The sequence below is a fragment of the Carassius auratus genome, chromosome 23, assembly GCF_003368295.1.
Source record: "Carassius auratus strain Wakin chromosome 23, ASM336829v1, whole genome shotgun sequence".
Lineage (NCBI taxonomy): Eukaryota > Metazoa > Chordata > Actinopteri > Cypriniformes > Cyprinidae > Carassius > Carassius auratus.
In genome coordinates this window covers 12,181,190-12,196,001 of record NC_039265.1, presented here as the reverse complement: position 1 = coordinate 12,196,001, position 14,812 = coordinate 12,181,190, and the positions used below count along the sequence as shown (strand labels likewise).

Genomic DNA, 14,812 nt, shown 5'->3' with positions numbered 1-14,812 from the left:
AAATACTCATCTGAGGAGGAAACAATGTTGCATCATAATGAAAGGATGTGTAACGTACACTTTTCTGTAAACTGAGTCAAACATTTTTTCACCGATTTAGGGAAGAGTAAGAATATTTACTGTATTGCGCAAGTTAGTTCATACTTAGATATAATTTTATATGCAATATTAACTTTTCTTTTCATCATCATCTTTAATAGTTCATGATCATTTCTGTTCAACTTTATTTCTCAGTTGATAATTCCGTCCACAATTCATAAAACACAACACATGCAACTGAGGTACAAGAAGGCTTGACTTCCAAAAGTCATTGAAATAAATTAAAAATCACATCGACAGGTTAAAAAAAAAAGCCTCAGGTCCATATATTCATTAATCACCAATGAACTGTTTGACAAAAACTTCCTGCTCCGATGTCCAGATCTGAATTTTAAAAAATTACAAACAGACTCTGAAGTGCCGATCTGAAAACTTCGACTAACGAATGAAAAAAATAAATGCATTTTAATATAGTAAAAATAATTACGATTGATCTTCCTCTATATTATATTAACAGCCTAACTTTTAACGAGCAATGCACCATAAGATCACTTTTATACTATAAACAAAACACTATATTTCAGCCTACATTAATAACCTCTATGTAAAAAAAATTTAGAATACCAAATTCATTCAACACGTTATTAAATCATAACTAGTTTTTAAACACTTACAGGAACTTTCAGAGCTGATTTCAAAGTTACTGCGTTTATAAAACAACTCTATGAAAGACTCCGATCAAGTATCTAAAAATAAATCGCTATAGTAAAAGAGAAATAATAAGAGGAGTGAAGTTTCCTACCGTTCTGCTGTGTTTGGTCCTCACGCGCGTCTGACGCTCCGCGGCGCGTCTCCGCCCCTCACACGCGCGTTTACAGCGCTAAATTAATCATCTGTGCTAATTATTATACATTTACTTCATTGTCAGCTTCAGGTACTTCATTTATTATTGTTCAAGGAACTGTTTGAAACAAAAAAAAGGTTGTATTTCAGTGTCTCTGCAGGGGATTATAGAGCAACAGCGCCACCTGCTGTCGACACGCGGCTATTTGTAGTGATGCTACAGTCAAAAATCAGTAATAATTCAAACTTATCAAAATAAAATATATAAAATAATGGTTTCTATTTTAATATCCTTTAAAATATCATTTATTTGTGTGATAAAAAAAAAACATAATAAATCATTCTGGTCTCAAACTCTGACCGGTGTGTGTGTGTGTGTGTGTGTTTGTGTGTGAAGCACCTGTTCTGCAGTTGTGTTGTGTTGAGCCCTTTCACAGCTTAAGTATGAAAACTATCAACAATGGACAACATAACACAAAACAGTTTGAAATAAACAAATGAAAGCAATCTGAATTATTCAGAATCAATTTCGAGAAACATATATATGTGTGTGTGTGTGTGTGTGTGTGTGTGTGTGTGTGTGTGAGAGAGAGAGAGAGAAAAACAACCATACAGACAGAGAGATTTGGTGTTTTATAGTCCGCCAATAGTTGGCGCTAGACTGACGTCGTTAATATGAAAAGTTGGAACATTAATTTACTATTACTGTGCAATGTGGAAAGTAGCACTAAATAGTGAGTTGTGTACAAAAGTATGGATCTTGCTTCCTAATGCATACATGTGTATTGGCATAATCATTGAAGACTCCGAATAATGTCAATAAATAAAGTTTTATTTGAAACATTCAGTAGCCTCAAAGGCGTTTAACAGAGTTTCATTGCACAAGAACAGTTTTCAAAGGCGAAAGACAATAATATCGAAACGACCTCAGGAGGCCAATCTGCACATCCACGTGTGCTACTGCAACTCAACTACGATGTTGAAGTGTTAAATACTCCAGCGCTTCAGGTTCCCAAGAACCAACCAGACACATTCTACTGTCAAAAGTGGAATACAATCACTTATGGAAATCTATAAGATAGATTCTTCGTATACTCTCTTGAAAATCGACGATACAAAATTACGGTCATAACGTACAAATATATAGAGCTCTTTTCGTGTGCTTTATAAAGTGATGTATCAAAATACAACAACGTGTGTCGCATGCCAGCGTGGTGGAGCGGTGTAAAACAAGTACACGTTCACATCAAGACATGCATGAGATTTCAGAAACAACATCTGAGGTTTGAGAGAGCGACGTTCTCGAAAAAAAACATGGTTTTGTGCGACTTAAACGAGGCGCTGTCCACCGGAAGTGCTGAAACACGTCTGGCTCTGCAGACAAAGAGTTTTTAAGCGTTCCCTCGCGTGCCAAGCTCGCTTCAGGCTTTGTTATAGACTCTTCCACTTCCAGTTCTCGGACTGCAGAGCTGCTCTGGCACATGAGCTACATGCGTTGCATGCGCGTGCGTGCGAGCGAGCCATAAACCTCGGGTAGAATTGAACCAACTGAAAGCGTCCGAGCTTACGCGAGTCCGGGGAGGGAAAAAGCGCACGCCGCGGCCAGGAGCTCCGTCTTCTGCTGCATCCTCTCGAGTTGCTTGAGATGCACGCGTCCGTGCCGCTTCCTCTCGTCGCTGCGCGCGAAGCGACGCCCGCACACGTCGCAGGAGAACGGCTTCTCGCCGGTGTGCGTGCGCATGTGGGTGGTGAGGTGGTCACTGCGGCTGAAGCACCGCAGGCAGACGCGGCACTGGAAGGGTTTGTGTCCGGTGTGGATGCGGACGTGGCGGTTGAGCTCGTCGGAGCGCGAGAAGCGGCGCTCGCAGTTCTCAACCGGGCAGGAAAAGGGCTTCTCGCGCGCCGCGCCCTTCCTGCCGCGCGGTTTGGTGCTCCGCGTGTTGGTGGCCAGCAGCGAGTCCAGGAACGCGGTCGTGGCACACGGGTATGAGATGGTCCGGTAGAGGCTGTTCTCGTGCGCCGCGACGGGGATCTGGAAGTTTAACGCGCTCGCCTGTTCCAGCGGCTCTTGCTTGATCCACGTGTCCAAAACCGATTCGGTCTCGGGACCCAATGGTGAAAGCAGGTCAATGATGTCATCCAGGTCTGACAGCTCGTGGGAAGCGAATCCGTCGAACAGATCGCCTCCGTTACAGCAGCTGCCTCCGCCGAACTCGCTCTTGACGCGGGAGTTCGCCTCCGCGAATTCGTCCAAGGAGTCGTTGCACAGCGATTCCGGGGAGCCCAGCGAGCTGCCGGTGGATAACAGCGACTCCTGGCGCGACAGCGCGCTTCCGCGGGAGTTACCGGAGAAGTTGTCAGAGATGCCGACAATCTCGGTGAGGATGCTGAGAAGCGCGTCTGCGCTGCACGGTCCGGTCTCCGTGTAGAAGCTGCCGGTGTATGTGAGAGGTGACGGCGGGAAGCCATCGTTGGAGCAGTCGGGGAAACCGGCATCCAGCGGCTCCGCTTTGGGCTTCAACAAACCGCAAGCTGTGAGAAGAAGAGGAGAGAGATGCGTTACATAAGCTGTTGACTCACTGCATCAGGACTTGAACGCAAACTATAAGTGTGCTGTTGCATTCAGTGCATTGCATGTAATTTGATCTCTTTTATCAATAAATCAGGTGCTTTTAGGAGTTAATGTACTGATTTAATGTGAATAAGATAAAATCCAGTGCTTACCAGCATCAGGTTGATTCTGAACGGCGGATTGTTCCTCCAGAGGAAGCGTTTGAGCGCAAAGCAGATCCAAAGCGCTGAAGTCCACGGTGTTCAGCATGATGTCGATGTGAAAATAGAGCAAAATCCACAAGGAATTATCTCCAATTGGCAATCCTGCTTTGGGATTCCCTTTCAGTCAGGCTTGCTTCAGGTTGTGGTCTCCGTCGATTCGTTTACCGGAATTCCTCGTCCTGCTTTTATATCGTTCGGCTCCGCCGAGGCTCCGCCCACCGCTCATCTACGTCGGCAGGAGGATTCCCCGCCGTGTGCTGACTCTGGACGGCTCTTGCCCAAATATGGGCAGAGGATGTGACGGGGTTCCCCTCCGAAAATGGGCATGGGGCGTGACGTAGCGGCGACTTTCCTGAAGACCATTGCGGAAAAATGAGGCGCGTTTGAATGACAGGCAGCCATTATGTTCGCAATGGAACAGTGTCAAAGTGAAATAGCCTCGGGTGACTTTTGACAGACGATATGATGGGTTAAAACGATAAACCGCGGCAGCGAGACAGAATGCACACCCATGCAATGCAAATATAACAGACTTTTAACTACAGACGAGCTAGCCTTGTTTGCATATTGGAGATTAAACCGATTTGTAACAGGAAATGTGTCAAATATCAAGCCTCTGTTTTGCATCTGCAACCATCTGTCGAGTAACTGCTGGCCTGCATGAACTTTGCTCCTTTTTCCTGATGTTTCGTAAAGGAAACTGGTTCTAGATCAGCTGTGCAGTTGATGCAGCGTTCAGAGGATTTCAGCACCGCGGACAGCGACACTGCGTCCTGCATACACACACATGCATGAGATCTTCCCGCCTGCAATAATGCATCTAAATCTAATGCTAAATCGACCTGACAATCAAAAGCAGATCGTTTATTATGCTTGTGCACGTTCATATGGCTAATATGAGTCGAAAGATTTATGCATGTATGTTTGCATGTATGCAAACGATGTAAGATCATCGTCACACAGTAAAAGCGTGACTGAGAATAACATCTGCTCCGAATCGTTTTTATTTTATCGCGTTAGGTAACGCTTCATTTCTCCAGATCGCCTAATGAGCCGTGGCGCGCATTTGGACTGCAGCTGCATCTATGATTTTCAAACATGAGTCATGAAGTTTCTTTTGATAATGACATTTAACCAGCATCCAGCCTTCAGCGCCCATGGAGATTCATTTATTAGATGATGAGACTCAGGTGGAGCTTCATTCTGAGATGAATGCAACGCTGCTGAAATAAATTGGTTCATTTTGAAAGGAGCCTAAACAAGTGGGGAAACTGCATGCAGTTTTATTCAATAAAGAGAAATTGTAATATCTTGTGCAATTTAGCTTTTCAAGTTAATGTATTTGTTGTTGTTGCTGTTTACAGGTGTTAAGCACTTTTTAAGTATCAGTGATTCTTCTGGATTGTTTTAGCTCTCAGATCCCCCAGGTTATACATGAAAAAAACGAATTAATTACTTACCATTCTTTTAAAATCATCTGACTTTAGCATGCATATAATATTCAAGCATTATCCTTCTGTATAGCTGTCTGACTACGTAAAATAATTGAATCATGTGAAAAGTCATTGCATTTATTTGTGATTTACACTCTTAAAAAATAAATGTCCCAATTCCCTCACAACTCCAAGAATCAGATTTGGTTCGCCGAAGAACTCTGAATGAGAATGAGAGTCAGATTTGGAGGAATGTAGCATTGCATCAGTGTCTCGCCAATGGATGTGAATGGGTGCCGTCAGAATGAGCGTCCAAACATCTGATAAAAACATCCCAATAATCCACAGCACTCCAGTCCATCAGTGAACATCTGGAGAAGACAAAACCTGAAACACATCCAGCATTAAGATGATTTTAACTCAAACACATAGAGTCTATAATCATAATAACACTTCCTCCAGTGAAAAAGTGCTTCTGCTGTTGTCTCTCACAGATTAGTTTAGATCTGTTTAAACGCTGCTTGATCTGTGCAGATTTCTCTCCTGATTCAGACCACAACACGTTTTCACTGGAGGAAGTGTTATTATCATAGACTCTATGTATTTGAGTTATAAACATCCAGATGTTCCCTGATGTACTGTGGATTACTTGTGGATTATTGTGATGTTTTTATCAGCTGTTTGGACTCTCATTCTGACGGCACCCATTCACTTCCATTGATGAGACATTGATGCAATGCTACATTTCTCAAAATCTGATGAAAAAACAAACGCATCTTGGATGGCCTGAGGATGAGTAGCCTACATTTTCAGCAAATCTCCATTTTTTGAGTGAACTATTCTTTTAAGAGTGTATTCTACAGTGTGTAGAGACAGATGCGTGATGAATTTAAAATGTTATGTTGAACATGTTTACAGTAAACTGTAATGTGTCCCTGGAGCACAAAAGCAGTCATAAGTACATGGGTCAAAATTATACATTTTACTTTTATGCCAAAAATCATTAGGATATTAAGTAAAGATCATGTTCCATGAAGATACTTTGTATATTTCCTACCGTAAATATATCAAAACTTAATTTCTGATTAGTAATATGCATTGCTAAGAACTTAATTTGAACAACTTTAAAGATGATTTTCTCAATATCTAGATTTTTTTTTTGCTCCCTCAGATTCCAGATATGCATAATTGATGCATAAATCTTTTTTTTTTAAATGTATCAACAGGCACGTGCACAGGTAGGGCTCAACCTGTGCAGAGCACATGCCCTTTTTGCCCTTACACTCCGAAGTGCCCTTTTTTTGGTGGTGTTTTTTTTTTTTTTAATCACTGCTATTGGTCATCCTTCACGTCTGCCTTTCTGTTTTACCAAATGAAAGTTCTTAAAACGAGCTTGTGTAAATCTTATTCGATCCTCAAGCGGTCACTAAGCTGATAACTCCGCCCCCTCTCATTAAATCAACTGAAGTTCCACAGCAGCCGCACAGTAGACAACAGCTGAGCTGAACGAAGTTTTGCAAAGGGTAAATAAATATCTTGTTGTTTGAAGAAGTACTAATAAACACTGTCTATAAAGGCTCATATTTTATTTATTTGATGTCTGACTGACTCACTGAGACATGTGGGACGTCGCCTGAGAGAGAGGGCTAGCATTTGCCATCTAGTCATAGCCAATACATAGCCAACACTTAAATAGCCTGTGCAGATAGTAGCATTTCATCTTTTATAAAATGCTAATTTGGCCAAATGCATTTTACCACAGGAAAAACTGAGCGCTCCGTCTATATAGCTACAAAAACTAGTTTGTAACCTAGATGAAAATGTAATGTGATGCCCGCAGCGGCAGGCGCCGTCGTCGTTTTAATGACGGACAGAAAAAAAAATCACATTTGCACACATTCGCTGATCAAAAACTGTATATTGATAAGTAATACAACAACATATAATTTGTTTTTACCATCGGAAAATCATAATAGGTGCGCCCCCGCGCTGTTTCGAACTGGAACTTACACAGCGACGAGTGATCCTCATCACCTAGACAGTGGCGGCTCCAGACAATTTTGATTGGGGGGGCAATGGGGGGGTCCTGGTCTTTTCAAGGGGGGTCTCATGAAAACCAACAAAAAATACAGTGGACATGGCTAATAACTGCATATTTCTGCTACTAAACAACAAAAACACCTTTGCAATGTAAACAAATGACAGGCTACATTTGTTATTCATATCCTTCACACTGCACTTTCATGTCAGGTATATTATGCATTTTTATTGACATTGATATTTTTACATTTATTTCCAGATAGATATTATTGAGTTTACAGGCTAAAGTGGTCTTGCTGTTGTAAACACTGTTGCTTTTGTAGAAAAAATATTTGCATCACATTTAAAATATAATTATATTTTAATTCATTTCTGAATTGTTTTTATTTTTATAATGATAATTCAGAGAATGAGAAAATCTGAATAAGCCTTACCAGTGTTGTGATAATTATTTTTACGTGTTAAAAATAAATAAGTACTGTAATATAATAAAAGTTTATTCAAATAACATAAAAAAGACCAGACCCCTCGATGCCTGTGAAACTTTTCTCCCTCAAACAGCAGCACGCTAGTGTTACTTCTACACTACAGGCTACACACCGCAATATAAACAACGTATCTGCATATTCTCACATCACATCGTTATTGTAAAATAATAATAAGTAAATAAACACCAAAATCACTTCGCTGAGAATGAAACACCACTCACCAGCTGCCACGATGTTGAAAATATCCTCTAGCAATTAAAAAATGCGCGTGCAGCATGAGGAATCTTCCTGGTTGGATGAGGTCGTAGCCAGGTGAACGGTCATCATGTTGGTCATTTTATTTACGGCTAAATTATTATTAATAAATTGTACTAATATTATGATTGGGCGTGGGCAGGCATTCACAAAAGTTTATGTTATTTCAAAAAAAAATTGAGGAAATTTTGCTTTGACAAAAGGGCATTTAAGGGGCAAAGGAGAAGGTGCTTCTTTCGGACAATTCGATCAAATAAACCAGCTGAAAAAAAAATGGTTCACCGGTTCTTTTGCGCTCGATGTAATGCCGTCATTGGCGATGATTGCCCTTCATTCAAGCCTTTGGTTTACCCGCGCTTATAACATTAGCACAGAATCAGTTCAGAATCAATCACCAAAAGAATCAGTTCGGTTCAGATGCGCGCTCTGTGTCAGTCTGCTTCACGCTGAATCACGCATGCGCAGTTATCATCAGCTCATCGGTTCTCGAATCGGACGCGTCCGACAGAAACGCTTCTCGGTTCAGTGTATGAATAAATGTCGAAATAATTATTATTTATTATTGTTCTGCGTAGTTTGAAGAGAAACGTTTTTGGATCTTTATCCCGAATATATATTTTTTTTAATCAGGAAGAGGCTGGGGGGTCAAATGGGGGGTCAAGGCATTTTTTGGCAGGGTCTTGAGACCCCCCAAGACCCCCCCTGGCGCCGCCGGTGCACCTAGATAACATATTTCTAAGAAATTTCTTCTTTGATTTATGATTGCTGATACACTTAATTTATTAACATTTAGGCTAATCATGTTATGGTATATTCTCTGTATACTCTCTTTATAAAATGTTGTAAAACATGGTTTTACTACAGTAATGTAGTAGTAACTAAAAAAAAAAAAATTACAGAAGATCACTGAAATCTTTATATTTTAATCATACAGAATGTAATTCGTGATTAATTCCAAGGCTTCATTTATTTGATCCAAAATACAGCAAAATCAGTAATATTGTGTAATATTTTTACAATTTTAAATAACTGTTTTCTATTTGAATATTTTAAAATGTAATTTATTTTTGTGATCAAAGCTGAATTTTCAGCATCATTACTGCAGTTAGTACTCTTCAGTGTCACGTGATCCTTCAGAAATGCTTTTCACTGCAACTGTACTTTTCACACTATTTTTATTTATTTTTTTCATTGCTGGCTTATTTTAGGGGAAAGTGTAGTGAATAAGAGACCTTCGAGAGACCAACATCCCTGGTCCACCACAGTATCAATTTTTTGCCAGATACATGGCTCACAGAAGGTTGCTGTTGTATTAGGTTTAAAGAAGCCCTTAAAACCCTGTTTATCTATATTATTATTATGGTTGTTATTAATCGTGAATAAATCTAAAGCTTTTGAGACTATTATTCTGTGTTATTGAATTTGTCATGAAGATGTGACCATTTCTTCCTTTTATGCAGGCTTACTAAATAATCTTGATATAAAAAAGGGGGGGGGGGGGGGGTGCCCTTTTTCAGTTTCAGCACATGCCCCTCAAAAGGTCTGTGCACGGCCCTGTGTATCAATATGACAGGTTTTGTGCTTTGATTGCATGCTGAGGTTAAATGTCATTATCGTCTTGCAGCGCATTGTATTTTCTGCTTCCGGTAACCGAGTCCAAACAAGGCTCTGTCTATAGTCTCCTGTGACAGCCTGTCGCACGTGATTCATCTGTTTTTTGGCGACATCTCTATCGTTACAGAGCCCTGAACCGTCGAGGCGTGGGCGTGCTCCGGGGCAGCCCGTTCCCGGTAACGAGAGGCATTCCCGCCAAAAATACAGGCTCGCCCCCGCGTGCTGGAGGTGTGGATCTCACGCTTGTGATGACAAGAATACATGTGCAAACAGAAGATACCCTGTAAAAGCAGCAAAACCCTGAATGCTAGCTAGCTCGTTACCTCAGATTTTGGTATAATAACGTCTTTTGTAAGTAAAAACTATACACTACCCTTTAATTTATGACTGATGCAACATATGTGACCCTAGATCACAAAAACTATCCAAAAGGGTCAATTTGAATCTGAAGTCTTACACATTCAAAGCTATTTTGCGGTGAAACATAAGGTATACTGCGTTCCATCTTAGTAGTTATTGATACATTTTAATTGAAATCCTCATACAGTATGTTCAAACAAACAAAATTGGTGTCACATAATGTAAAAATATGGTAAAAAGTGGAACCTGGTGATATGATGGTTGACTTATGTTCTTATAAAAAGTATTATTTTCTGTTCTTCAGAATCAGCTCATGTCCCGGTGGGATTTTTAACCTCTTTTTCTTAATCCACGTGTTTCGACTGTTCAAGGTAAATGCATAAGTCCCTGATATAGGGCATGCTGACGTTACGGGAGGACATTGATTAATGAAGAAGGCCTTTTAAAACACTAAATAGATGTTTTTGTGCTCCCTCAGGTTCCAGATTTTCAAATAGTTGTATCTCAGACAAATATTGTCCTCCTAAAAAACCACACATCAATAGAGAGATAATTTATTCAGCTTCAGATGATGCATAAATCTCAATTTCTAAAAAATACAGTTATGTTATGTTGAAAACATGCTAAAAATCCATCCGTACTTGTTTCTGAGGGTTAACCTGTGCTGTATGTGATGGTGTTTCTGCGGAGGGTTTGAGACGAGCCCGATGATGAAGACTGACCCCAGATCAGAGGTGTGTGTTTCTGTGTGTTGTGTAAGACGGAGAGAGAAGAGACTCAGCTTCACTCCTCCCACACACGAGCATCACCGCCTGACACACACACACACACACACACACACACACACATATATATATAGAGCGCTAACTTTTATTCTTGCACATGTGGGTGTTTTCTCTCTCTGTGTGTGTGTGTGTCCTTGACTGACTAAGTGACTGAGAAATGCTTTGAAAGCCTCGATGACTCTGAAAACATCTTCATCAGGGCCAGAAACACATCCAGCCGGAGAGAAACCAGTGCAGACGAGAGAAAAGCACAGCTGTGATTGATTTGTGTTCTCTGTGTTGTGTTCATCACTAAAGGCTTTCATTCACACGAATGATTTTAATATGTGTGAGTCAGTGCATCTGCTCAATCTGTCCAGTTCCCATGATGCTTTGGGAAGTTTATATGATTTCATTTTGCTAAGGGACGTTTGATTTGGCTTCCAGAATTCACATTTACACACACACACACACACACACACACACACAGAGTTTATTTAACAGAAGTTAATGTTTCAGTTTAAGTGAACACTGATTCATGAACATGAACATGTGTGTGTGTCTGTGTGTCTGTGTGTGTGTCTGTGTGTGTGTGTGTGTGTGTGTGTGTGTGTGTGTGTCTGTGTGTGTGTGTGTGTGTGTGAGATGGTGAGTGATATAAATGTATTTTCCTCTCTGTCCTTTCCCAGATTCAAGGTCAGATGCTGCGGTAAACATTCAGATGTTTACACTGATGCCGAACCTTGGAGCTGAAGGTCGTTTGAGAGTTTAATACAGTCACACCAGACAGAGAGACACGGTAATAATTAGTACTTTTACCTTAAAAAAATAAAATAAATGGTTTGTAAAGTTGTTTTAATATTTATTATTGTTTTAATTCTTGGTTCAATAGTGAAACCTGTGAGTGAAATCTTTTATTTTAGTTTGTACAGATTTATACAGTTTATACTGTTTAATTTAACATTTAATTAACAAAATTGGTATCTTGTTAATACTATTTTGGTAATATTTTACTATTCATATTTAATTATTTATATATTTATATATAATTATTTAAATTACAAATCTTGTTTTCTTATACAGTTTTATCTTATATTTACTAATTTACTATATTTTTCAAAACTTGCATCTTTTTTTGCTTTGGTTTATCCAGTTTTACAGTATTTACTCATCAAAGTAAACTAATCAAGATTAAAATCAAATAGATTTTTATTAAATATATCTAATTTTTTTTTTGTCTGTAGTTTTACTTTAAATTTACTATTTTAATGCAAAACCTGTATCTTGTTTTTTAATTTAATTACATTTTTAAATTAAATTATATGTTGCAAAATATGTTTCATGTTTTTTTTATTACTTTATTTTTACTTATTTAATTAAAATCCTGTTTTCTATTTTAAATTCTTTTTTATTAATCTATAGAATTTTACTTTATAATTTATAACTTTTTAATTCAAAACGTATGATGTTGTTTTCCTGTTTTAGTCTATGCAATTTAAATTTACATTTACTAATTTAAATTAATTTCCATTTTTATTTTAAACTAAACTAAATTAAACTGATACTTGTATCTAATTTTGTTCTTTTTTATTCTGTGAAGCGTTACATTTATATTTACTTGTAAGTTTCTGTATACTTTTAAAATACATTTTAGTTCTGTCAAAAGCAACCAAACAAAATGCACCTAGACTAACTGAAGTTGGTTCTTTTTATTTTTTATTGTTATCTTTTTTTTTTTACTTCTTTTACACACACCTTTTCAAAACTTTACCTCTTTTTTTCAAAACTTTACACACAAATCCAAGACTCGCACACACAAAATGCAAAACCCATCTCTTTCAAATTGAAGCTCTGCATTCAAAATATCACAAAAACATCTCAAAAACATTTTCAAACACCTTTCCTGTAATATTACTTCCTGTTAGATTTGTATGTATTACATAGAGAACTGTAGGCAAAATGTTTTTATGAAATTGAAAACTGACTCTGGTTTTGCAGATTTGGTGTGTGCTTCTTCTGTTTGAGTGTCAGCTTTCAGAAACTGTGTGACAAGGAAAGAATTTGTGTGTAAGTAGTTGGAAAAAACTCCAAGTTTGCAATGCATAAAATATTCTTTTGAAGTCACTGCACTGGTAAATGAACGGTTAACTAGCAGTCATCAGATCTGCTCTGTCATTGGTCAGACACCTCAGGGTTTCTGTGACCTCCAACCCCAAACCAAGGCTGGTCCGCTGAGCAGTTATATGAGCTCTGGGAGCGTGAGTCTGTAGGTTAATGAAGAGCATCATGTGTTCAGTGAGTGTGTACTGCTGCATTGTTCTGCTGCTGCTGCTGCTGCTGCTGGCCAGATGCATGCTGGGACGGCGCTCGGTGCCATGTCTGCCGAGGGTGCCGGTGTTGGGCAGTCTACTGCACCTGCGCTCGTCTCTGCCTCCTCACCTGCTCCTCACACAGCTGTCACACAGGTACGGCCCTCTGTTTGGCCTGTACTCCGGACCACACTTCACACTGGTGGTCAGCGAGATCAGTCTGGTCAGAGAAGTGCTGCTTCAGCGCGGCCGAGAGTTCGCCGGACGGCCCAAGATGGTGAGCACGACGGTCTGAGACCTATACTGTAATATTGTGTTGATAGTCAGTCTCATGAAAAAAAATTGTCCAAGACAGATTGCACCCTTAAACTAAGGGGAAAAAATAAGATTGTATATTTTGCATATAGAAAGTTTTCCATTTCGATTATTATTATTATTTATTTTTTTGCATTACTTTAATAAATTATGATGATATGATATATGATTTCTTTTATAAATATTATTGTAATAAATGTAAATAATATTTAATTTTTTATTTTTAAAAGATTTAATATAATTTAAATCTATTACAGTTTTTTTTCAACGGCTTACACACATTTTCAAAACTTTGCCTCTTTTTGTTCTTTTTCTTCTAAACTTTACACACTAATCCAAATGCAATATAAGAAATGTTATCATTACGCATAAATACTTTAGAATTAATAATCTTTTACATTAGAGTAATGACAATGTATGTTTATAGATATTTTAGTAATAAAATTTAAGATGAAAATGATTAAATGACTTTAAAATGACTAAATGCTTAATTGTGTAAAAGTAGTGCAAAACATTATTTTCCTTTTAGCTTTTGGGGTAAAATATGATCTGTATATGTTGAAGTAGGTTTAAATGAGCAATTCTAAACTTCCCTTTAGTTTCTAATCTCTCGCTCTGGTTTCCAAAGGTGACCACAGATGTGTTGACTCAGGGTGGGAAGGATATTGCGTTTGCAGACTACAGTCCGTTGTGGAAGAACCATCGGCGTCTGGTGCACAACTCCTTCACTTTGTTTGGAGAGGGATCTAGCAAACTACAGACCATTGGTAAACCAAACCGGCATTAAAGCCTGGAAATTCATTCTATTTAAACCAAAAAGTGTTTCAGATTGTTTTCAGATTGTGATTAAAGTAAATGAGTGGCATCATGATCATGGGACTTCATGAGATTTGTATCCTATGGAAGCCCGTTACTGCCATGGGATAAAAAAAATAAAAAAAGGTAATTGTGACTCTTGATCTTATAATTCAGACTTTTTTTAAGAATTGCAATGTAAACTTATGATTGTGAGATGTAAACTCTGAATTGTGATATAAACTCAAAATTGCAAGATATAAACTTAGAATTTCGATATAAACAGAATTGCGATATAAACTTAGAATTGTGAGATATAAACTTGATTGCAAGTTAAAAACTCAGAATTGCAATATACATTTTTAATTGCAAAATATAAACTAAGAATTGTGATATAAACTCAAAATTGCAATATAAGCTTAGAATTGCAATATAAAACTTAGAATTACGATGTAAACCTAGAATTGTGATATAAACTTAGAATTACGATGTAAACTTAGAATTGTGATATAAACTTAGAATTACGATGTAAACTTAGAATTGTGATATAAACTTAGAATTACGATGTAAACTTAGAATTGTGATATAAACTTAGAATTACGATGTAAACTTAGAATTGTGATATAAACTTAGAATTACGATGTAAACTTAGAATTGTGATATAAACTTAGAATTACGATGTAAACTTAGAATTGTGATATAAACTTAGAATTACGATGTAAACTTAGAATTGTGATATAAACTTAGAATTACGATGTAAACTTAGAATTGTGATAGAAACT

The 14,812-nt window shown here is 38.2% G+C and overlaps 2 protein-coding genes across 2 annotated transcripts in view; one reads left to right on the top strand and one right to left on the bottom strand.

Annotated features, from left to right (window-relative positions):
- Positions 1 to 1,696: 1,696 nt before the first annotated feature.
- LOC113041340 (early growth response protein 1-B-like) lies at positions 1,697 to 4,500 on the bottom strand. The gene is made up of 2 exons (XM_026199807.1): positions 3,607 to 4,500; positions 1,697 to 3,414 (listed from the first exon to the last, which is right to left on the bottom strand). The coding sequence occupies exons 1-2, from the start codon at positions 3,701 to 3,703 to the stop codon at positions 2,447 to 2,449; spliced, it is 1,065 nt and encodes a 354-aa protein (XP_026055592.1). The 5' UTR covers positions 3,704 to 4,500; the 3' UTR covers positions 1,697 to 2,446.
- Positions 4,501 to 12,665: 8,165 nt separating this feature from the next.
- cyp17a2 (cytochrome P450, family 17, subfamily A, polypeptide 2) overlaps positions 12,666 to 14,812 on the top strand; it is a 6,778-nt gene continuing 4,631 nt past the window's right edge. The window contains exons 1-2 of the mRNA XM_026199804.1: positions 12,666 to 13,197; positions 13,864 to 14,002. Coding sequence (XP_026055589.1) covers positions 12,886 to 13,197; positions 13,864 to 14,002 — 451 coding nt within the window. The 5' untranslated portion in view covers positions 12,666 to 12,885. The remainder of the gene's footprint in view (positions 13,198 to 13,863; positions 14,003 to 14,812) is intronic.

Excerpts from the sequence above, each read along its gene's own strand:
- LOC113041340 (XM_026199807.1), bottom strand. The coding sequence starts at position 3,703 with ATGCTGAACACCGTGGACTTCAGCGCTTTGGATCTGCTTTGCGCTCAA. Across the intron at positions 3,415-3,606 it reads TCAGAATCAACCTGATGCTG|CTTGCGGTTTGTTGAAGCCC; the intron begins GTAAGCACTGGA and ends TTCTTCTCACAG.